Below are 25,616 nucleotides of genomic sequence, written 5' to 3'. Positions count from 1 at the left end.
TCCCGTGAATGGATAGGTTTCTGTACCAGTTAGTAGGTTAATTGGTCACTGTAAATTGTCCTGTAATAAGCTGTAGTTAAATAGGTGGATTACTGGGTATTCCAGCTCATTGGGCCAGAAGGGCCTGTTCTGCGATGTATCTTCTGTCTTATCAAACCTGTAGCTTCAGTCCTACTGGAAATTGTCGCTGTCCAGGTTTGAGTTTGGTCTTTCCTGTGCTTAAGGCAACTGAGGTGAATTCAAGTTAGTAATGGTTAGATGGTTTTTAATTTCAAAGATAGTTTGGCATTCAGTTCGTAAACTTGCGAGTTCATAATATACCCAAGTGAGCTGCTGTTTCATAGTATTCAATGTATAGTTGATGTTTTGTGTAAGGAAAATTGGAGAACAGTGCTGCAGTATACATATGCTAATCAACAGATACGTGGATATATTTACGCTTGAATGTCAGATGAAAATTTACTCAGTTTGATAGCTCTAGATTATACACTGCTTTGTGCATTGATACTTGGATAATAGATTACACCTTGAGCCTAATGCTAGCTTTTTCAATGCAGCAAAGGCAGAGTGCATCTTTGATCTGGAAGGCTGTGAGTAGTGAAAGCCCATATTGAGTAGAATATGGAGTACTGTTTTGATCTGAAATTTTTCTTTATTTACTTGCTGCCAAAATTGAATATATTAATTCCTTGGCTTGCTTTTTGTTTTTAATATAAAAAGCACATCCGAGTTGGCTGGGAACAGCTGCTGACAACGATTGCCAGAACTATTAATGAAGTAGAAAACCAGATCCTCACCCGCGATGCAAAGGGCATCAGCCAGGACCAACTCAACGAATTTCGGTCATCGTTCAATCACTTTGACAAGGTATGTTTTGTAACTGCGTCTGTGCATACCGCAATGAATACAAGGTGGCTTGCTGCTTATGACACTGGGGTCTATATTACGTGATGGAATTGCAAAGAGTTTGATTATAATAGACTTTGTAATGCTTAAAAACCTTGTATCACCTGCACTTCCAACGTAGAGCATGCTGAAGATGTACGCACTGAGATATACTTGAGGCTTAATTAATTTAATTCAAATCAATTCCAGTTTAATTGTCATTCAACCGTACATGAATGGAGAGAAAATTTTAAAATCTGAGGTGCAAAGGGACTTGGGAGTCCTTGCTAAAGGTTAATTTGCAGGTGGAGTCGGTGGTGAGGAAGGCAAATATGATATTAACATTCTTTTCAAGAGGTCTAGAATATCAATTTAATTTCATTTCAATTCCACTTTAATTGTCATTCAACTACACATGAATGCCCATGCATACAGCCAAACAAACTTTGTTGCTCTGGGGTCAAGGTGAAAAACATAGTACCAACAGTCACGTGCAGCACGAAGAATCACAAGCACAAAGATATCACATTCACATAATAAAAGGGTCCAAAGCTTGCGCCGTCGAACACTGGTGAGGCAGCTCTGACTCCAGCCCAGACACCATGCCACATCAAACCAGTGGAGAGTACTGGTCCCAGTGCACCCCCCCCCAATAGATTATTGATTAGTCAGGGCATGAAGGCTTATGGAGAGAAGGCAGGAGAATGGGGCTGAGAGGAGAATGGATCAGCAATGATGAAATGTTGGAGCTGAGTTGATGGACCAACTCTGTGGAGATGAGGATTTCTGGGATTGTGAATCTTAAGAATTCTGGACTAATGTTGAATGTAAGCAGGGTTGCCATAGTTTATGGGCTGTAGGAGGATGTTATGTGGAAATGGTTAGGAAAGTGGAGTTGATTTACTGAGTTATGGAGTAAGTTTGGACTGGAGAGGGGATGTGGCCACTTCTTACACAAAAACTCACCAGTAGAATAATTGCCTATTAATGTGTTATGACGATCAAAAGGATTAAAGAGTTTAAATGTATATAATCCAGTGCCCAGTCTCAAAGAATTTTCTAATTTATAATCTGCAATGGTTAGCTGAGTGCAGCCAAATCACTGTGCAAGTGGAGGAGTTTCTATTGAATGCAGTGTTTTTAATCTGCCAGGCTGCAGTCACAAGGGTGTGGCTTTCTGGCAGCTGTTTGCTTAGGTTACTGCAAGGGTAGGAGTTTTTGTGGTGAGTCTGCTCTACAGGTCAGCAGGAATAGCAGCCACTTCTCCTGTGTGGGGAGCTAATACTGTTAACTGATCAGCTTTGCAAGGCATCTGGTACTTGGTGCATTGAAGTTCTCCACAGTACAGAATCAGAATAATCACTGATGTGTGTCATGATATTTGTTGTTTTGCAGCAACAGTATAGTGCAATACATAAAATAAAGTGTAAGTTATAAATATATGTAAAATAGTGCAAAAAGAGAGCAAAGCTAGTGTAGTAATGTTCATTGTTCAGGAATCTGTCGGTGGGAAGATGTTCCTAAAACAGTGTGTTTCTTCAGGCTCCTATGCCTCCTCCCTGATGGTAGCAATGAGAAGAGGGCGTATCTCGGTGGTGACAGTCCTTTTTGAGGCTTTGCCTTTGAAGATGCCGCTGAGTTTGCAGCCTTCCGCAGTCTTTTCTGATCCGTGCAGTGGCTCCTCCATACCAGATGGTGATACAACCAGTTAGAATGCTCTCCACAGTACATTGCAAAAATTTGTTGGTCCTTGGGGACGTCCAAAATCTCCTCAAACCCCTAATGAAGTATAGCCACTGGCGTGCCCTCTTTGTAATTCCATTCACACATTGGCCAAGGATAGGTCTTCAGAGATGTTGACTCCCAGGAACTTGAAACTGCTTACTGCTGATCCCTTGATAAGACCTGGTGTGTGTTCCCTTGACTTCTATTTTCTGAAGTCCACAATCAATTCTTTGGTCTTATTAGCATTGAGAGCAAACTTGTTGCGACACTATTCAACCGGCTGAGCTATCTCGCTCCTGTACGCCACCTCGTCTCCACCTCAGGTTCTGCTGACAGCAGTTGTGCACTGAACTCTCATTGCAGCATATGAGTGGGTAGGAGACATGATTAATATTTAATTTTGAATGGAGAAAACTGAATTTGAAGCAAGGCTGTTTAATTCTTTTTGTAGTTGGGGATGGGGGAGGTTCCTTTATGTATCCAGTGTCGTCACTCTGAATGAATTTGGACTATGTGGCTTGCAGAGCACTTCAAAAAAACATTTGTTAGCTTTCATCATCTTGTGGTTAATGAATCAGAAAGATTTTATTTGACAGGACTTCAGTATATACGTATTTGCTGTGTAGGAGCAAGGCACACTTCCTGCTGATTGCATTGGTATTCAGTTCAGAAATCTAAATGATATGGCATCTAAAGCACTCAATCAAGTATTTCAGTCTTGATTGTTCACCACCAACGAAGCTGGTCATGTATTGAGGAATTTGGTAGGTTTGTGGCTAGAGATGGCATCCGGACTGTGGACTGGGTGTGCAGTTGGGGTTAGAAATTTAGGGAGTCAGGTGCCTTGATTAGTCGTATCTCTGTCTGGTGTGGGAGTAGCTGAGCATCAGACCAGAAGTCCCTACAAAGGTCTGTGAGATCGTACCATCTATCAGAGATATTTATCAGGAACACTGCGTTCATTGGGCCCTTAGAATTATTAAGGATCCCATGTCCATCCAGCATCCTCTTTGACTTTCTACCATCAGGCAGAAGTCTCCAATGCATAAAGACAGGAACGTTCAGGATGGAAAGCAGTTTCTTCCCCCAGACCATTAGGCTTTTGAATTTCCTGTCACATCGTATTCGAAGTATCAATGGTTAATTTGTTCTGTACCTTACAATATTTAATTTATGCACTTTGTTTATTTACTTGTAACCCATCTGTAGATTTTATCCTTCCTTCCTTAAGTTATTCTGTGTTCTGTGTACTTCAGTATTTTACACCCTGGTCTGGAGAAACATTGTCTCATTTGACAGTTTACATGTGTGTAGTTAAATGACAATAAACTTGATTTGATTCTCTTTGTAGTTTGTGTTAGGAGTGCCACAGGGTGAAATGTATGCTGAGCTTGCAAGCTGAAACTTGCTGCCTGTAAATGCACTGAGTTCACTATTACAACACTGTGTTGCATGCAGGAGCAAGTATTTCAGCATTGTACACGTCCAGAAAATCTAGTCTACCACAACCAAAGTGAGGGCACCACGGATCCTGAATTGGGAGCCTCTGACCCAGATTAATTTACATACTCTTACACTCAACATTAGTAAGATCAAAGAACTGATTGTGCACTTAAGGAAGGGTAAGACAAGAGAACACACATCAGTCCTCATAGAGGGATCAAAAGTGGAGAGAGTGAGCAGTTTCAAGTTCCTGTGGGTATCAATATCTCTGAGGATCTATCCTGGACCCAACATATTGATGCAGCTGCGAAGAAAGCACAACAGCAGCTATCTTTCATTAGAGTTTGAGGAAATTTGGTATGTCACCAAAAGCACTCTTAAATTTCTACAGAAATACCATGGAGAGCATTCTGACTGGCTGCATCACTGTCTGGTATGGGGTGGGGGGCTACTGCACAGGATTGAAATAAGCTGCAGAAAGTTGTAAACTCAGTCATCTTCCAGTCTTTTGTTTCAAGTATAGATCATCTTTGATCTGTATCCACTGAATTTCAGGAGCTCTTCTCTGTATGATCTTACATAATTAACAGCATTGACATCTCTTGACAAGCCTGTATTTTGTATATTAGCCTGATTTGTCTGTTACATTGAAGGGATTTCATCATCTTACTACCTCAATCAGCAATTTCGTTCTGCTGTTGAAAAGCTACTCTGTTCCAAAGGGGAAAAAATTACTAGACTTCGCTGGGTTGTCAAGATATTTTTCAAACTTGGCACATAAATGAGTGGGCTTAACTAGTTCTTAGCTGTTGTATGCATCTTAAGTCACTGGCATTGCATTATGCTTGGGGATCCCTGGTGCTTTTGAAACTCCAGTTGAGATTTCCTTAACATTCAAAAAGCATTCCATAAGACCATAGCAGCAGAATTAATCAATTCGCCCGTCAAGTCTATCCCGTCCTGATATCATGGCTGATTTATTATCCCTCTCAACATCGTGCTTCTGCCTTCTCCCTGTAACCTTTGATGCCCATAGTAATCAAGAGCCTATCAACCTCTGCCTTAAATATATGCAATGAATTGGCCTCCACTGATATTTATGGCAATGAATTCCACAGATTCACCACCCTCTGGCTAAAGGAATTCCTTTTCATCTCTAGTCTAAAGGGACATCCCTCTATATTCTGAAGCTGTGTCCTCTGGTCCTGGACTTACACCATAGGAAACATCCTCTTAGTGAGAAAGAGGGGGAGAGAGAGAGAAGGAGACCCAGTGTTAGTTGTGCACTACAGAAAGCTGCTAGGTTTTGACCATTGTTAACAGAAGTAGGTAAGAGAAAGAAGGTACTCCAATAATTTGTTTGTTTCCTACTAATGAAATACTGCTGTCACCACAAAGCCCTTGCTTCTGCTCTCCAAAGCTTATACTTAGCTACTTTGTAAAATAATTCACCCAAGCACTAGCACCATCAAAAGAGGGGAGTGAATTAGTAAGCAGAAAGGAGGTAGTTCAGCCAAAATGCTTTTCATTTTTTCCTTCTTTCCTGTAACAGTTTTATTGGAAGCCAGCTGCCCTTTAGTGACTATGGGGTGTAATTTTTTTTTGCCTTGTGTATCAGGACCTTGGATTATGAAAACCATTTTAACTAGCTTCAACACTTTTTTTGTAAGGTCTCTTCCTGATGCTCAGATATATATTTTTAAAATGTTCTCTACATTTTTAACCTGTTCTGTTGTAATCTTACCAGCTGAATGACAAAGCCATACATTATTAGAACAATAAATAATCATGGAATCTTTTAGGGCTGGTATTGGCTGCATATTTTGAGGGTTTGTGTAGTCACAAAACTGAGCTAATGCGGTTTGGTAACCACTGACAAATGTAGATGTATTTATATCATTGACTCATCTACAAATGGTGTGCCTAAGCTTTTATTGATCTGGTCTTGATATAAATGACTGCAAAACAACTAGAATTAAAAACATGTTTTTAATTGATTAACAAAATGCAGAACTCACTGTTTGGCTCATTCTTTCTAGAATATATTACATTCCGTACTTGAGACCATAAGAAACAGGAGCAGAATTAAGCCACTCAGCCCATCTAGTTATCTCTGCCATTTCATCACACTGATCCATTTTTCCTCTCAGCCCCAATCTCCTGCCTTCTCTCTGTATCCCTTCACACCCTGGCTAATCAAGAGCCTGTTGACCTCCACTTTAAATATATCCAACGAAGGCCTCTACAGCTGCCTGCGGCAGCAAATTCCACAGATTCACCATCCTCTGGCTAAAGAAATTCCTCCTCATCTCAGTTCTAAAAGGATGCCCCTCTATTCTGATTCTGTGTCCTCTGATACTAGTTGCTCCCACCAAAAGAAACTTTTATAAGTTTTGTACTTTTTAACAAATTTTGAGTATTTTTCACACTCACTGGCAGAAAGCGGTATAGCAGCTAAACTAACGGTTTATCACCTTTCTCATTTTTCATAAGCACATTACCCACGTGATATAATTGTTTTAATTGGAGCCTGTTAACTAATTTATCTCTTTAAGGGATTTCTCTCATCTATAAAAGTGCTATATTTTTCAGAAATGCCATCTTAGCATTGTTTCACAACTGAAAAGCAGGATTTATGTACATTTGAAGAGGCGCAGTATGATTAGGAATAGTCAGTATGGCTTTGTCAAAGGCAGGTCATGCCTTACGAGCCTGATTGAATTTTTTGAGGATGTGACTAAACACATTGATGAAGGTAGAGCAGTAGATGCAGTCAGTGTATATGGATTTTAGCAAGGCATTTGATAAGGTACTTCATGCAAGGCTTATTGAGTAAGTAAGGAGGCATGGGATCCAAGGGGACATTTCTTTGTGGATCCTGAACTGGCTTGCCCACAGAAGGCAAAGAGTGGTTGTAGATGGGTCATATTCTGCATGGAGATTGGTGACCAGTGGTGTGACTCAGGGATGTGTTCTGGGACCCTTACTCTGTGATTTTTATAAATGACCTGGATGAGGAAGTGGATGGGTTAGTAAGTTTGCTGATGCCACAAAGGTTGGAGGTATTGTGGATAGTATGGAGGGCTGTCAGAGGTTACAGCGGAACATTGATAGAATGCAAAACTGGGCTGAGGAGTGGCAGATGGCGTTCAACCCAGATAAGTGTGAGGTGGTTCATTTTGGTAGGTCAAATATGATGGTAGAATATAGTATTAATGGTAAGACTCTTGGCAGTGTGGAGGATCAGAGGGATCTTGGGGTCTGAGTCCATAGGACAACTCAAAGCAACTGCGCAGGTTGACTCTGGTTAAGAAGGCATATGGTGCATTGGCCTTCATCAACCGTGAAATTGAGTTTAGGAGCTGAGAGGTGATGTTGCGGCTGTATTAGACCCTGGTCAGACCCCACTTGGAGTACTGTGCTCAGTTCAGGAAGGATGTGGAAACCATAGAATGGATGTAGAAGAGATTTACAAGGATGTTGCCTGGATTGGGGAGCATGCCTTACGAGAATAGATTGAGTGGGTTTGACCTTTTCTCCTTGGAGCAATGGAGGATGAGAGGTAACCTGATAGAGGTGTATAAGATGATGAGAGGCATTTTTCGTGTGGATAGGCAGAGGACTTTTCCCAGGGCTGAAATGGCTAGCACGAGAGGGCACAGTTTTAAGGTGTTTGGAAGTAGGTACACAGGAGATGTCAGGGTTAAGTTTTTTTACGCAGAGAGTGGTTAGTGCATGCCAGCAACGGTGGTGGAGGTGGATACGATAGGGTCTTTTAAGAGACTCCTGGATAGGAACATGGAGTTTAGAAAAATAGGGAGCTATGGGTAACCCGAGGCAATTTTGTGTGCCGACGGGCCTGTTTTGTGCTGTGTGTTTTCTATGTTTCTAACTTTTTATTTAGTTTGCTTAGTTTTTGCACTCTACTTATCATTCCTGATTCCCAGAAGAACCCTAAGGATCAGGAGTTAACAGAAATCAAACAGTGGAAAACCCTATCCAGTTATAGGAGAGGAATGGCCTGCAGGGGAAGTTTCAAAGTGTTTGACTGCAGGTTATTTTTGTGTTTTGGAGGGAGAGGATGAAGGGAATCAAGACCACGTGAGTGGTGAGTAAAAAAGATTGAAGAGAATTGAGGAGTGATGTTAATTGGAGGAAAAAGTAATTTTGCAGCTAATGGGTAGGAAACGAAGTCAAGGATTGTTGCCGTGGTGGTGGTGACGACGGGGGCTAGGAAGGGAATTAAAGTCTAGTGGGCAGTTACATTCCCTGGTACTGATACTATTCTACCACCCTACCACAAGACTCCCATTCTCCCTATGAGAATGCAGTCTTTGTTCCAGAGGGCTATTGTAATTAGTTTTGAAAACTTACACTAAATTTCAGGTGTCTACTTGTGGTCAATATACACGATACAGGGTTGGAGCAAATGTTGAAAGCAGCAAAGAATGAATAAGCTGTGGAGTAAATGAAGCCATACTCTTGTATCCTATGCTGACAAACAGCGGTAACGCGACCTGCAGTGCTGTAGGTTGAACATAGCTTAGTGGGAAACAGTTTGGTGCTGTAATTCTAGTTATGGTTTGATTTTTTTTAAAGCATTTTATGTCATCTTAAATTGGTATGTTGCATAATGGTTATGGGTTAATCGGGTTTACTGTATGCCAGCTGTATATGGATTAACGTATGAGGGGAGCGTCTGGTGGCTGTGAGTGTATACTTGCTGGAATTTAGAAGAATGGGGGAGGAGGATTTCATCGAAGCCTATCAAATATTGAAAAGCCTAGGTAGAGTGGGTGTGGACAGGATGTTTCCTAATGGGGGAAGTCTAGGACCAGAGGACACAGCCTCAGAATAGAGATACGTGCCTTTAGAACAGAGATGAGGAGGAATTTCTTTAGCCAGATGGTGCTGAATCTGGAATTTTTTGCCACGGTATATTTAAAGCAGTGGCTGATAGGTTCTTGATTGGTAAGGGCATCAAAGATTACAGGAAGGCAGGAGAATGGGTTTGAGAGGGACAGTAATGGAATGTTAGAGCAGACTTGCTTGGCTGAATGGCCTCATTCTGCTCCTGTGCCTTATGATCTTTTGCTACTCTGTATTTGGATTTCATTGCACACTTCCCCAATTGTTGCAGTTCTCTAATCTTAAAGCTCTCCCTGACCATTTGTATTACTTTAATAACCATTCTACTCCTGGGTATATACTTTTGAACAATAGCAGAGTAAGAAATTAGATTACACTCAAGTTGAATATTTTGTTTCACAAAGATTAACTTTTTAATGCAGTAAAACAATTGGATCCATATGAACATTAATTTCCCCCTCTTCCCACATCCTTCCCATCCCCTTCATTCAAGACTACATGATTGTTTGGCCAAAAAGAGGACAATAGATTCTCTGCTCTTCCAATTGGTTGGCTTTTATTCCAGTAAGACTGACCATTTCAATTAGTTCAAAGGCCAATGAAAGGACCAGAATTTTTCATCCATGCAAAATGTGAACAACAGATACTCAGAAATTCAGTTTGTCTTGTCATAGAAAAAAAACTGGTCGCAATGTGTCAACACAGCTTGGCATAACTGGGCACGTTTGTTCACTGCTGATTTTTGACTCTTACCAGAATTGTTGATGGAAAGCCTTGTTTTTAGGGGGGGAAGGAAGGGATTTAAAATCAGGACACAAAATTCTGGAGGAACTTAGTAGGTCAGACAGTATCTTTGGAGAGAAATAAACAGTAAACAGGCTGAGATCCTTCGTCAGGATTGATTTACCGATAATTACGTCTCAGTCTGTAACATCGACAGTTCATTCCTCTCCATAGATGCTGCCTGACCTGCTGAGTTCCTCCAGAATTTTGTGTGCATTCCTTTGGATTTCCATCATCTGCAGAATTCCTTGTGTTTAAAACCATAAAATGGTCAGTCTACTCTTATTGACAACAAGGAATGTTAATTTTTTTCTCCTTTACTGTCAAAACGTGATGTTGGATCTCTGCTTAATTTCCGATCCTTGGGGTTCTTCGGGAGTCAAAAATGGTGAACTGTCTTAATTCCAAGATTACAGTTTGTTTTTGAGTACAAACATACAAACAAATACAAAGCAAACTGAATAAAGAGCTGAGAAATTATGCTAAGAGGCGAATTAATACTAAAGGGTGTAAGACAAAGGAATAAAAGATAGTGCTTCTGAAAAATTTACCACTCTCATAGATGAGAGAAAGGTAATTCCTTAGATAGGAATGAATTAGCTAACAGGCTACATAATTAAAACAATCACATCATGTGGGTAATATGCTGATACTTGGCCAATGAGAAAGGAGAGAAGCTGTCAGTTTAGCTGCTATATAGCCTTCTGCCAGTAAGTGTGAGAAATACACGAGTTTGTTAAAAACTACAAATCTCATATTTAAAAAATAAATAGTGGTTTCCAACATTACCAAGAGAAGAAATTAAGAAAAACGTGCACAAAATGCTGGAGGAACTGAGCAAGCTAGGCAGCATCTATGGAAAAGAGTAAACAGTAGATATTTCGGTCTGAGACCCTTTGTCAGCACTTGAAAGTATGGAGAGAAGTCAGAGTAAGAAGTTAGGGGTGGGGTGAAAGAAGTACAGGGTGGCAGGTGATAGGTGAAACTGGTGGAGGGGGTGAATCTGGTAGGAGAGGGTAGGAGACCATGGAAGAAAAGGAAGGGGGAGGAGCACCAGAGGAAGGCGATGGGCAGGTAAGGAGATAAGGTGACAGAGGGAAAAATGGGAATGGGGAATAGTGAAGGTAGTGGGCAATTGCTGGCAGTTCGAGAAATCGATGTTCATGCCATCAGGTTGGAGGCTACCCAGACGGAATGTAAGGTGTTGCTTCTCCAACCCCGGGTGTGGCCTCATTGCAGCAGTAGAGAAGGCCATGGACTGACACGTCAGAATGGGAAGTATGCCCAACCTGCTGACTTCCTCCAGCATTAAAGGTGATAAACCGCTGATTTAGCTGGCAGAAAGCAGAATAACAGTGAGTGTGAAAATACTTGAGTTTCTTAAAAAGTACATATCTTATAAAAAGTGGTATTAAAAAGAAAACGGTGGTTTCCAACATTACCAGCATAAGAAATTAAGAACAAGGCCTCTAACCAAGTTCCTTTCAGTGTGTCTAATAGACGTGAATATGTGAATCCATTAACTGCAACTTTAAAGTAGATGTTTTTTTGTTTCTCTGCCCAGTAATTATTATTCCAAAAATCTTGCCAGAAAGTTTGGTGATTATCGAGTTACTATGGAGCCTGTCAGTATTCCAAGCCCTTGTTTTTGCAAGATGTGGAATTAGTGACAAAACAGAGAAGAATGCAGAAAATATTGCTTTTGGGTTGTATATTTAGTATTGCATTGCTGCTGAGCCTGCAGTGACTAGTACCACCGGGCATGCAGTGGGACTGCAGCTGCACCTGATCCGTGCCTAAAACTTGGAGTAGCTTTCTTTAAAGTACAGTACTGTGCAAAAGTCTGAGGCACTTGTATGTAGTGAGGATGCCTAAAACTTCTGCACAGTACCTTAGTAATTTTATGTATTGCACTGTACTGCTGCCACAAAAAATTATGACGTGTGAGTGACGATAAACCTGATTCTGATATGGCTCTCTATTGTGGACTGAGAATGAGAAGGTGACAGGGGGAGGGGAATCATGGTTGGGAAAAGTGGAAAGGACAGGGGAGGGCGTGGAAGGCACCAGAGAGACATTCTGTAATGATCAATAAACCAATTGTTTGGGATCAAGTGACCTTGCCTGGTGTCTCAGGGCTGGGTGTGTCTGCAGCCACGCCATCGCCCCCATCGTGGTGTTCCACCCTCACCATTCCCAACATCCTTTGCTCCTGCCAGGTTTACAAACACTATCTGCTCCACGATGACAAATACAGTACTGTACAAAGTCCTAGCCACCCTAGCTGTATATATGTACCTAAGAGTTTTGCACAGTATTGTAGTTTTGCTCAGATTTAATATTCCAATGACATATTTAAATATTCAGTTGATGTGATTTTAATGTATAGGTCATATGGGATTTAGAAAATTCCAAGCAGAGCTGCGGGGAGAGGACATCAAATTCATGCAGGGATTGTTTGCATTAAGTGGGTGACATAGCAGCATGCCTTTGGTTTTAGTCAACATCGAATTTTTGCAATGCCATTTTCAAAACTTTCTAAGTACATTTAATATCAGAGTATGTATATAATATACAATCTGAAATTTGTCCTCCTCACAGACATCCACAAAACAAAGATACCCCACAGAACGATTGAAACATCGAAGCCCCCTCCCCTTCGCACAAGCAGCAGCAAAAGCATTAAAACCGCCACTTCCACCCCCGCCTGCACCAACCCCTCCAGAGTCCATCAGACTACAGTTCACAAACCAGCACTTCGCTATCTCAGACAGGCTGTTTCTCTAACAAGGGAGAGAAAGTTCCCTGCTGCAACAGCGAGAGCAGAGACCAACTTGCTGCTCCAATGTTACACTCTTTCGCGTCGCTTCTCCAAGCCTCGCGTCTTAAGGACGGACAGGCTTTCACTCTCTTCATGTCCCCATATTGGATTTAGAAAAGTAAAGCTTGTTCCCTTTCTCCAGATTTAAGAAACAATATATTTGCAAGCAAGTTTGGCAAGATTTTAAAACATCTTAGAGGTTAGTTTGGTTGACAAAGGAGGTGGAGAGTAATGTTCTATTTTGCAAAGGAGGATATACAAGGTGACTAGTAAAGTTTTGCATCATACAGTGAATGACAAAGCAGCTCACAAGGGTGGAAATTGATTTTTAAAGAGCCTTGTGATATCAGAAATTTCTGTGGCAAACAGATCTGGAGAATGAGGCTGCTTGCTTGATAAAGAAATGGCTGTTGTGTCATACCAATGATTTTTTTTTTGCATCACTCCACCATGGAGGATACCATGTTCAAGAAAAGTTACTACCCCAGCACCATGAAGCTCTTGAACAAAAGGGGATAACTACACTCACTTGCCATTCATCGAGATGTTCTCACAATCAATGATCTCACTTTAGGACTCTTTATCTCATGTTCCTGTTACTTACTGCTGTTTATTTATATTCGCATTTGCAGTTTGTTGTCTTCTGCACTTTGCTTGATCTTTCATTGATCCTGTTAGAGTTACTATTCTATAGATTTGCTCAGTATGCCTGCAGGAAAATGAATCTCAAGGTTGTATGTGGTTATATGTTGTTGTGTTGTGTTGTGGCATCCGTCGGTCTCGGGAGACAATGGATCTGCGCCTGGAGTTTCCAGGGCGCAGGCCTGGGCAGGGTTGTATGGGAGACCGGCAGTTGCCCAAGCTGCAAGCCTTCCCCTCTCCACGCCACCGATGTTGTCCAAGGGAAGGGCACTAGGACCCATGCAGCTTGGCACCAGTGTCGTCACAGAGCAATGTGTTGTTAAGTTCCTTGCTCAAGTGCCAACACAATATATATATGTTGATATATACGTACTCTGATAATAAAATTTACTTTGAACTTTGAAATAACACTAAGATTACAGGTGGGCTCAATTCAAGAAATTTGTGGAGAAAAAAGATTAAATTAAATAAATAAATCCCAATGGCAAGGGATGAGGCATCAGAGAAATCCATGGGGCTAAAGGCAGACAAATTGTTGGGACCCGATGGATTTTTTTTAAGGATGTGACGACAAAAATAGTGGGCCTGTTGGTTGAAAACGTTTTTAAAACTTTCCAAATTTTGGGAGAGCATCAGAAGGATAGAAAAATGGTCAGTGGTGGTTCCTTCCAGAAAGAGAGGAAGACCGGAAGGCAGAGCAATGAGTTTTACATCTGTTGGCAGGATGCTAGAGTCAGATCAAAAGGGAAATGACTAATCATTTGGGGAAGCTGTAAATTATTAAATATAGTCAAAGTAGTTTTATGGAAGATAAATCATGTTTGAAAAATTTGATTGAATTCTCTGAGGATGTGGCAATGAGAATTGATAATTTGAAAGGCATTTGAGAAGGTGGCACATCGTACTAGCCTCCGGAGAGCCCAAACCTACTGGAGGAAGTTCAAAGTAAATTCATTATCAAAGCACATGCATGTCATCATGTACAATCCTGAGATTCATTTTTTGCCGGCATACTCAATAAGTCTGCGATAGAATAATAACCATAATAGAATCAATGAAAGGCTTCACCAACTTCAACATAATAATTAATAAATAATATTGAGAACATGGGATGATGACTCCTTGAAGGTGAGTCCATAGATTGTGGTTCAAGAGCCTGATGGTTGAAGGGTAGAAACTGTCCCTGAACCTGATGGCAGCAGCAAGAAGAGAGCATGACCTGGGTGCTGGTGATCCCTAATGATGGAGGCTGCTTTCCTGCAACAGCGCTCTGTGTAGAGGTGCTCAATGGTGGGGAGAGTGGAGAGCTCTACCCTTGATGAACTGGGCTGTATCCATTACTTTTTTTTTAGGATTTTCCATTCAAGGGCAATGGTGTTTCCATACCAGGCTGTGATGCAGTCAGTCAGTATATTCCCCATTGCACATCTATTAAAGTTTGTCAAAGTTTTAGATGTCACGCAGAAAGTTCATGAACTCCTAAGGAAGTGTCAGCATGGACTGAAATGTCTGTCACACTAGGGAGGAGTGGATGGGTTCTTTCAGGCTGGAGGAATGTAACTAGAGGAGTATCCCCGTGATTGTTTCTTGGCCTCAATTGATGACTACTTGCTTTAATGACCTAGAGGGGAAAACAAAATATAAAGTTTCCGAGCTGGCTGACAGTGTGAAAGGAAGTGGAAGGGGTTGTTGTGATGAGGCCACAGTGATTCTAGAACAGAATGGATGCTGGGTGATGTTCCAAAAAACTAACAACTGAAGTTTAATGCAGGAAAGTCTGTGGTTTGGTGAGGAAAATCAAAAGACAGATGTTTTAAATGGGAAGTGACCTGAAGTAAGTGAAGTTCAGATGGAACTGAGTGTTCTAGTTTGTGAGTTACAGAAGGTTAACAGGATGTTGGTGAGGCTACAGCTGAAATACTGAGTGTTTTGGTCCCTTTACTAGCAGCAAATTTAACAAACCAATGCCACTGCTGGCAACCTAGCACAAGTTGTTATCACACCTTCCAATCATACAATAATAATGTTCCACCAAGTGGAAGAAATGAACTGACGCTTTATTAGTAACTTGTGAAACAAACAATCTTGAAGCTGTGTAACAAAGCCAATATAAAGTGGTCAACAAAAGACATGACACCCAGCAGTTGCCAAATTAAACTGCCCAGAACAAAGCATGCATATGTAACTTATTCCCTTCACTTTTACTGTGCCTCCCTGCCCCAAATCCACATGACTTGTTACCATAATAAACATGCAACAGAATACACTGCAGATAGAAAACACATGCATGGCACCTACAGTAGTACTGGAGTCCAAAGTAGATTCATCAGGCCAATTCCTGCAATGAGACGATTGTCCTATCGAAAGAGAAGCCGGACCAGGGGTTCTGAACCATTTCTTTATGCCATGGGCCAATGCCATTAAGCAAGGGTCTGAGGACCCCTGCTCTGGATAGTTTCAGTTTGAATTCTTTGAGTTTTGAAGAATGAGGGGTGACACAAGATCCTAATGGGGAGGGGGGACAGTTGTGGTACTTGGCAGGTAATATGTTGAGATGTTTTCACTAGTGGGAGAGTCCCAGGTAAGGGGACGTGGTTTTCAATGACAATATCCTGCGTAACTACATGTAGAACAGTACAGGTTCTTTGGCCCACAATATTGTTCTAACCATTTAACCTAGTCCAACGTCAATCTAATCCTTCCCTCCCACATCTCCCAGCATTTTTTGATCATCCATATGCTTATTTAAGTTTCTTAAATATCCCCAATATATCTGTTCCTACCAATACGCCTGGCAGGTTCATCACCTTGTCAACTGAGATGGACAAAATTTCTCCTCGGGGAGGTAATGAACCTTGGAAATTTGTTGCTTCCCCCCCCACTATCACCACAAGGGATCCAAGGATGGTGAAGAACAGACCATTAGGTAGATTTTAAGGTGGAGGTGGATTGAAAAATCAAGGAATTGAGAGCTTTGGGGAAATGATATTGAATGATTTGAGTGTCTGGTGGGCTACGGTACATTGTTCAAATCCTGTGAGCTGTATTTTAAAACTGAGCAACTGAGTTTAAGAGAATTCTACCTCACCGATTCCCTTGAGGTCATACTTGCTTTCGTTGGCACAGTGCAAATTACAGCCGTCACATTAGTAGTGTTAAAATCAATCATTCCTCAGGCTTTCTAACCTTAAAATTTTGGTCCAATTTAATTTTAGGCATTCATTTGTTCCATTTAATGTTGCCCATTGATAATTCTAGAAGTACAACTTTAGATTGTTCACTGATTTGCCAAATGTGGTTTTAATTTTATTTTGAAATAACGGATCAAGGACGAGATTGATATTATCCTTATTAAATGGGTATAAAATACTTCTTGAAATTTTTAATGAGATAGTTAACTTATGAAAAAGTGACAGAAATAACTTCAGTGAGAGTGATATGTTTACTGACTTGCTCATTATATAATTGTTTGGTACTGTTTTAAGATGGGGTTTGTTTTAAATTCATGATTTCGTTTGGAATTTGATTTTCATTTAAGTGTTTTCCATTGTTCGTTGTCTAACAGTTTTATTTCCCTTCTCTCCATCTGCATGTTTTGTGCATGGTGCATGCTGTGCCGGATCACCGACTGCACCAAAATGCCGCCCTCCTCTTTCCCCTTGTTTTCCCCCTCCATTCCTCCCTACCTCTGATTTACCCCCCCCCCCCCCCCCCCACTGTGTGTGCACACATCATGTCACCTGCATGCTCTGGTCTGCACCGCGACCTCGTATAGGACCATAGCGGGAAACTGGGACCTGAAGAGTTTAAAGCCTGCCTTATCAGCTTGGGCTACGATGTTGGAAATGACCAGCAGGTATAGATGATTTGAATGAATTATGAGTCCGTCAATAGCTAACTATGTTTTTTTTTCCTCCACTTCTCTCCTGGATTCTGTGTCCTGGCCTGTCCCCGAATTCCTTTTTAAATTACCCTCACCTGTTCTTTTACATTTGTGTTTTCTTTTCCTGCTCCTCTGGATTTGGTTCTGTACCTGTCTCGTCTGATATGTAAACCCTTGTTCATGGTACCATGCCCTCTGTGTGCATGTATTTTTCTCCTGCTCGCTCAGAAGCGAACCGGGCTGATGGACGCTGATGATTTCCGGGCTCTGCTTATCTCTACGGGCTACAGTCTGGTACGGTTCCTGTTCCTCCTTCACATCTTCAGCCAGCAATACCTGGCGTTTGACCTGTGTTCAGTAAATCTCTTGTAAAGGTAGTCTTACTCAGTCACACCGTAAAATTTCTTTGTGCCCAATACATAAGTAGGTTTCAGATTGGGCAATAATTTGTAACTTCAACTGGCCAGATAAATTATTCCAAAGTACCTCACACTGGGTTATTCTTTCAAAGCATTCCCAGTTTTTGTTCTTGAGATCTACTGAAAACGAGGCAGTTGGTTTTAGTGTGCAGATATTTTCATCTACTTCACTTAAACATGCAGTCTCTGCTCTGCAGATGCGTGATGGTTTAAGAGGAAATTTGAGGTGGAATGAAACAGAAAATTCAGCAAAAATTTAATCCAAGACATCTTACTGTCAAACCCCTCTCAATTGCTGAATAATTTTGAAGGTTTTTTTTGCCCAAGTTCTTGGTCATCTTTGCCTGCATCAAATAAGCTGAGTCCCACTCTAATTTCTGGAAATGTAGTCAATTTGGTTCCAGACATTCATATCATGTTTTGGCACTGACTGTTACATGAATCTATTGGCTGGCTGCTTTGGTGACAATCTAAAGATTTTTCAGAAGTAAGGTGAAGCTGGAATCATGGTGTGATTCCCAAATAGAATTACTCTCTAAAATTGTACTTGAAATGCGAGGTGAAAAAAGCTCCCTGCTCAGTATGGATTTCCTGACGACAAGAAGGCAAAGTATACTCAAGATATGGATTGGGGAAGCTCTGTTTCAATTTCTGTTTCACACCCAAGTTCAGAAGTACATTTATTATCAAAGTATGTATAAATTATATGAGCTTGAGATTCTTCGCCTTTAGGCAGCCGTAAAGCAAGAAGCCTGAAAGAACCCAGTTTAAATGAAAGACCAACACCCAATGCGCAGAAAGAGGGAAAAAAAAACAAATCATGCAAACAATTAAGCAAGCAACAGCATTCAAAACAAAACTGAGTCCATAGACAGCGCTGATTATTCATGAAATTCAACCTCTGTATTCTCAAACAAAGGACAAATTATGTTGAGGATTTTGGATAAAAAATGGCAAAAAATTTGGGGGGTAGAAAATAGAATATTATTTTCACTTCAGTGTGGCAATGACTAGTCAACAGTTGCCTATTTTCCATAAAGTCTTGGCATAGCTTCTGTTCAGAGTCAACTGCAGTCTGGAATTCCTCAGTTGCAAGTTCCAAATGAGTGTCTTACTGGCCAGCTGAGTGTGCACCTTGGTGCATTAAATTTGACCTGCCTAGTTTCCCATGTATAAGGGCAAGTCATGATGGCAAGGAAGTAATTCTACAATTTACTTCTTGCCGTTTTTTTGCCAAACACTTGTTTTAGTACAAAGAAGATTCGCGAGGCTTGAGACAGGAGGGTTGGCCTAACAAAGAACTGAATAGTTTGCACCTGGACTCCTAGAGATTAACCTGATTCAAACATCAGATCCTAAGGGCTTTGACAGAGTGGATATTGGGATTTTTTTTACAAGTGAGAGACTCTCAAATGAGGGGACATACTTGATAGGGGCTGGTCCTTTAAAAATGAGATATGTTGAAATCTCTTTTTTCAGCTGGTGGTGAATGTCTTGAATTCTCCGCCTGCGAGAGTGGTGGAAATTAGTGTTCAGTGGAGGTGGGTAAAGATTTGAGGAATAGAGGGGCGCGAAGAAAAAGCAGAAGTGTTGAGGCGAGCCTTTATTTCAGTTGCGATCAGATTAAATGGGGTAGGATTGAAGGGCCTGGGGGCCTACTCCCATTTTCTTGTGTTTCACTTCATTGCTGTTCTCCCCCAGGGTGAAGCTGAGTTTGCGCGCATAATGGGCGTTGTTGCCCCCAACAACACCGAGGAAGTATCATTCCAAGCCTTCATCGACTTCATGTCACAGGAGACAACAGACACCGATACAGCTGAACAAGTCATGGCCTCCTTCAAGATTTTGGCAGGCGACAAGGTAAACGATTGTAGTTGAAAAGTTCCAAGATAACTTGCTGCAAGGTAGAATAATCTGTTGTTTTAAAAGTGAAACATGTTTGGAAAGGCACTTTTTCTTCTTTTGAATTACTAATCCATTTGAAATTCGCACCCAGATGACAAAGGTTAAAATTATCTGTAAAGTCTTTACAGATGAGCTGAAAGTGCTGAATAGACGGATGGGTTTTTGAAGTAGAACGCTAATCTTTTGTGAAGTGGGAATCTGCTATCAGCCACACTGTCTCTTACCAGTGTATTAAAAGTGCTGATTTATTAACTTTTGCTTTGGAGACCAGATACCATCTTTGAAGTTAAGTTATTTTTTAAAAATCCCTTTGATTTAAAGGTGATTTGGAGGACAGCTCCCGGCCTGAATATTGTTGTTGCTTGATGTCTTCAACTGTCCCAACAGGTTTGGTTTGGTTCAATCAAATGAGTATCTGAACCTCGGAGAAAAGCCTTTGCTCAGTTCTGTTTGGAGGCAGGGACAGAAACAAGCTTCCCGTGGTTTTGTGATCTGGAATTGCCACTACAGCAATGGGAGCAGGTGTTGGATGGTCGCCGGTGCAGATCACAAGTCCTGGTTATGTGACCACTGACCCCAGGCAGACAATCTCTGAAGAGTATTGATGAAGGCTGGGGTCACCCGTCTTGTAAAGACACTGCCCAGAAGAAGGCAATGGCAAACCACTTCTGTAGATCTGATGAGCTTAATTTGTCACATATACATTGCAACATACATTTAAGTGTTTCACCTTCCATCAAATCAGATCAGGATCGTGCTGGGAGCAGCCCGCAAGTCAGTGCCTGAGTCAGTGGTGGAGGCAGATACACTAGTGAAATTTAAGAGACTACTAGACAGGTATATGGAGGAATTTAAGATGGGGGGTTATATGGGAGGCAGGGTTTAAGGGTTGGCACAACATTGTGGGCCAAAGGGCCTGTAAAGTGCTGTACTATTCTATGTTCTATGTAAGTGTCACCACGTTTCTGGTGCCAACATAGCTTGCCCACAACTTCCTAACCCTAACTTGTATGTCCTTGGGATGTGGGAGGAAACTGGCGCACCTAGAGAAAACCCCTGTGGTCACAGGGAGCAAGTACAAACTCCGTACAGATATCGGCGTGAATCAAAGTCAAACTTCAAAGTAAATTTATTATTAGCGTACATATACGTCAACATATACAACCCTGAGATTCTTTTCCTTGTGGGCATTCACAGTAAATCTATAAAATAGTAACTATATCAGGATCAACAAAAGGCCACCAAATGGGAGTGTTCAGCCAGAGTGCAGAAGACAACAGACTGTGCAGGTATCCTGGTCCTGTAAAGCATAGCGCTGACCCGTTACACCACCGTGCCGCCCACTTGTTTGAACTATTGCAGACCTGCCAAAGTCAGGAACTTGCAGGATTTCGGTTCAGTGATTTCCAAGCTGGGATGGTGTGTGACTTGGAGATGACGTTGTTCTCAGGTCTCTGGTGCCATCCTCATTAGGAGAGCTTGTAGGTTTGGGAGGTGCTGCTACAGTTGTAGGCAAATAATAGCAATTAATTTTGTTGATGCCCCTGCAGCCTCACTACCTTGGCAGACTGAAAAAAATCGTCATCACTATTATGTTGTGGGCAATCATGGTCTTTCTGATCATTCTTCTTGGCAAATTTTTCTGCAGAAGTGGTTTGCCATTGCCGCCTTCTGGGCAGAGTCTTTACAAGACGGGTGACCCCAGCCATTATCAATACTCTTCAGAGATTGTCTGCCTGGCGTCAGTTGTCACATAACCAGGATTTGTGATCTGCACCGGCTGCTCATACGACCGTCCACCACCTGCTCCCATGGTTTCATGTGACCCTGATCCAGGGGAGGGTGGGGAGGGTAAGCAGATGCTACACCTTGCCCAAGGGTGACCTACAGACTAGCAGAGGGAAGAAGTGCTTTACACCTCCTTTGGTAGAGATGTATCTTCAGGAAACTCCTGAGAGAGTGCCACATTGCCAGCGAGTGACAGTTCGGAAGAAGTATCTCACTGTCTGAGGTTCTATTGTAGGAGCGCAGCATTGCCAGAGAGTCAGTTCAGAAGAGGCATCTCACAGCTGACAGGTAGTCATGAGGGAATGCTGCAATACAGAGAGAGACAGTTCAGATGGAGTATCTAACTGAAAAAAGGTTTTCCTGAGGGAGTGCCACATTGCCAGAGAGAGACCGTTCAGAAGATGCTTTTCACCATAAGAGAAAGGATGAATACATTGCTGCTTTTCCCAGTATTATTACTGGAACGTGCATGTGTAAGAGGTACATGAGGAACAACGTCTTCATACGGACGGTGGGGGATGTGTGGAACAAGGTGTGAAAGGAAATGATAGAAGCAGTCCTAATATTTAAAAGACTCTTGGACAGGTAAATGGATAGGTGAGGTTTAGAGCAGGGGTTCCCAACCTGTGGTCCATGGATCCCTTGCTTAATGGTATTGATCCATGGCATAAAAAATGTTGAGAACCCCTGATTTAGGGATCTGGGCCAAATACAGGAAAATGGACAAAGCTTGAGTGTGTACCTTGGTGATGATGGACCAATCAAAGGGCCTGCTTTTGTGCTGTATATCTCCCGACTCCTGCTGAAGAAGAGATAAAGATTAGCTTTATTCGTCAAATGTACATTGAAGCATACAGTGAAACACATTTTTTCTGTCAACGGCCAGCCCACTTGGGGCAGGAACAGCACCGAGAAAGCATTCCCACAACTCACTAACCCGAATCCGTACACCTTTGGAATGTGGAAGCATCAGACACGGAATGTACAAACTCCTTATGGTCAGTGATGGGAATTGAACCTCGGCTTTGGAGCTGACACTGGAAGGTGTTACGCTAACGGCTTACCTATCCAGTAGAAAGTTGAGGGAAGATGTGAAATAGAACCACTTACTGCCCGTTATGCTGCTGGTATTTAGGGCAGCTTTGCTTTGTCGCAGCAGTACAGTGCTAACATAGCAATAGAAACGTGAGAATAAGAAAAAAATATATAAAAACAATTAATTTAATTTGGACAAAAAGAACAAAAGATAGTGAGGTAGTGTACATGGCTTCATTGTCCATTCAGAAATCAGATGGCAGATGGGAAGAAGATGGTGTTGAATCATTGAGTGTGTGTCTTCAAGCTCCTGTACCTCCTTGCTGTTGGTAGCAGTGAAAAGAGAGAAGGGGTAGAATTGGATGTAATAGATGGGGTCTGACAAGCTGTGTTAATTTTTTTTCCAGAACTACATCACAGCAGAGGAGCTACGCCGGGAGCTACCCCCTGACCAAGCTGAATACTGTATTGCCCGGATGGCTCCGTACAGAGGACCCGATGCAGTGCCTGGTGCTCTGGATTATATGTCTTTCTCCACAGCTCTGTACGGCGAAAGCGATCTGTAATCCAATCACAGCCTCTTTTTTTCCCATAGCCAGCCCACTCTTTTTTTAAAAACTCCCCCAGAGCATGCGCGCGCACTCTCTCCTCCACCACCTGCACACAGCAGCGCGGTAAGGCGGCGGTTTGGAGTTGACGTATATTCTTACCAAGGAACTCTTTGCTGTACATTCCATAACGTGTCTTATCTTACTACTTTGTTAGTCCTAAATCTATGCAAACTTCCATTTTGCGTTTCTATACTGGGGTGCAGAACAGTGAAGCTTTTTATTTTCTCTGAACATTCTGCACGGTTGCACCATTCAGAGCACGTCGGCTATTAATCATAAGTGCCACATATGAATCTGTCTCACAAGAATTTGGCGGTTTTGATGTTAAATTCTAAAAATTCCATAGGAAACTGACTCCCTTGTATTTTCCCAACACATACTCGATACTGTAAAACTAAATATTTTTGTATTTTGAATATTTAGTACCCCTGCTTTCACTTCCCGCTTCCCTCCCTTCCCCACCCCCAGCACTCCACATCGAGGTGTGATTGAAGAGGTATTTAATCAGTACTCTCGACGACCAATATCTAGAATAACCCGCACCATTTATTGACGAGCACAATGCATTCAATGCAGTTTTTTTAATCAATTAAGGTATTTAGTTCTACAGTGCAGTATATGCTTTAAAGGAGGTTTGGGGGGGGGGAGGGGTTACCTGGCAATGTTTTTACTGAAAAATCAAGACTGATCTGATTTTTCTTTTGCGATTTCTTCGTCATTCAGTGTTCCAGCATTGCCCACACTGCCCTTGAATCTAGGCTTCAAGAGTGTTTGGACACGTGCTAAAAATGTGGCCTTTTTCTAAAACGGAGGCGGGGGTGGAATAAATTGCTGATGGTAGATATTAAACAGGTTATGTGGCCGTTCTTCTGATGGCCTCCTAACTAAACCACGGGACTAGAGAGGTCTAGCGGAGCTCCAAGTTCCAGTATAATTGCCCACTATTTATTGTGATTAGCTTATTAAAATAACGTTGGGCTTCACTTACCATTGTACAGAAAGAGCAGCAGAGGCAGTGTGGAAGTGGAACAGAGATTGAAGTAGGAGCTGGAGTGTTCTGCTACCACGTTACATTTCCAAGGTAGAGTGAGTAAGGCAATAATTTACCCTCTTCCTGTACCCAGTGAAATCTCTACATCATGTTAAGCCGATTTGTGCTGGGAAGTCCGAATCATTATTATGAATTGGTTATAAAAATAAACAAAGGAGATGGGTATAAAATTGCTAAAATTCTGACCAAATCTGCTTAATCCTAAATCATGAAATTGCAATCGTTGTCAATGAGTAGAGTTAGCCATGCAGATTGCACGGCCAGGAATGAATTTGTATGGAAATTTGAGAGATGCCTACCAGAAGCACATCACAAAAGAGTCAGTTGTTGATTGGGGGAGGGGGTTGAGTGCTGTGATTTAGTGTGGAGATGAGCTGGGACTGTCTCAGTTTGCGGCCTGACGTTTTCAGTGCAGTTGTTGATTGATGGGTTGGCGGGGTGGTTTAAGTGGTGTGATTTAGTGTGGAGATGAGCTGGGACTGTCTCAGTTTGCATCCTGACATTTGCAGTGCAGTTGTGGAGCAAGCCCCATGCTGGAAGCTAAAAGTGCAACCCTTACTGGCTGTGGTGATCTGTAACTTGACCCCCAAAATGAATTAAAATTGTGCACCAGGAGAGAATGTTTCCCCCCATTTAAATACTTACGCCAAGAGGCAAACTAGGTTATTATTTTTGAGGTAGGAAAAATATTTATCTCTCCATATTTAATCTTCGTGTATATACTGCAGTGATCTATAATTTGAATGACTGCCTTTTTAAATATTAAAAAAATACAAAGCTGGGCTTTTTCTGTGAAGGTACTGTGTTTTTTTTTGCAGGAAGAAGTCCTGGGAGAGGGTGGGGAAGAGGTGGAAACAGGGGTGGGGGTGGGGGCTTTTCTGGGTTTTATTTTTAATAGTTTTGATTCTCCTTGCTCCTGGGACCGAGACATTGAATTATTGTCGCTGTGATATATAGGCTGGCCTTGACGGAGTGTATCTGCAGGTTTTGGTGGTAATGGAGGGGCTTCTGCTGTTTAGATTAATATGGGGATTTGCTATACAATATATATATCATCTGAAACTCTCATGGACTGTAATTACTGCTTAATTTTTAAAGAGGGAACATTCTCTGAATAAAACATTTCAATGGACAAATGGAATTTTCTGGAATATTAGAGATTTTGTCAATATTTCATACCCCTCTGTAGCCAGCTTGCCTTGGTAAGCAGAGGCTGCCTTTCTGTATTTGATCTAAAGGTGTTTTCAGTGGGTTTCTGCTACCTTAGCCCTAGTAGATGAAATAAATCTTCACTATTTTTGAGAATAAGCTCCCAGACTCGTTATTTTAGACTTTTTGAAGGTGCATTCACTTTTCTTTCTTGTGATACAGAGCCTGGTCAAGTACAGTATCACTGGCATTCATCATGAAATCTGTTAAATTTGCAGCAGCAGTACAAAGCAATACATGATAAATACAGAAAATCTCAATTACAGTTTAAAAAAATATATAGTGGTTAAATTAAAATATGTAGTGCAAAAATCGAAATTTAAAAAGAAATGAGGTGGTGTCCATTCAGAAATCCGATGGCGGAAGGGAAAACGCTGTTCCTGAATCGCTGAGTATGTATCTTCGGGCTCCTGTACCTCCTACCTGATGGTAACAATGAGAAGAGGGCATGATCTGGGTAATAAGCGTCTTTAATGATAGACACTGCCTTTCTGAAGCATTACTCCTTGAAGATGAACATAGTGGAGACTAGTGTTCCTGATGGAGC

At 41.6% G+C, this 25,616-nt stretch overlaps 1 protein-coding gene across 5 annotated transcripts in view; it reads left to right on the top strand.

Moving 5' to 3' along the window:
* Positions 1 to 25,168, top strand: part of LOC140737347 (alpha-actinin-1-like) — a 157,818-nt gene extending 132,650 nt beyond the window's left edge. For 2 of the 5 annotated variants that reach the window (XM_073063791.1, XM_073063790.1), the window contains exons 18-21: positions 721 to 867; positions 17,280 to 17,345; positions 19,172 to 19,330; positions 22,606 to 25,168. In XM_073063791.1, coding sequence (XP_072919892.1) covers positions 721 to 867; positions 17,280 to 17,345; positions 19,172 to 19,330; positions 22,606 to 22,764 — 531 coding nt within the window. In that variant the 3' untranslated portion in view covers positions 22,765 to 25,168. Of the gene's footprint in view, positions 1 to 720; positions 868 to 16,943; positions 17,025 to 17,279; positions 17,346 to 19,171; positions 19,331 to 22,605 lie in introns of all 5 variants that reach the window. The other 3 variants (XM_073063789.1, XM_073063788.1, XM_073063792.1) reach the window with 2 other exon arrangements.
* The last annotated feature ends 448 nt before the right edge of the window (positions 25,169 to 25,616 follow it).

Source organism: Hemitrygon akajei, chromosome 12 (assembly GCF_048418815.1).
Source record: "Hemitrygon akajei chromosome 12, sHemAka1.3, whole genome shotgun sequence".
NCBI classification, from domain to species: domain Eukaryota; kingdom Metazoa; phylum Chordata; class Chondrichthyes; order Myliobatiformes; family Dasyatidae; genus Hemitrygon; species Hemitrygon akajei.
This window is presented reverse-complemented; position numbering and strand designations above follow the sequence as displayed.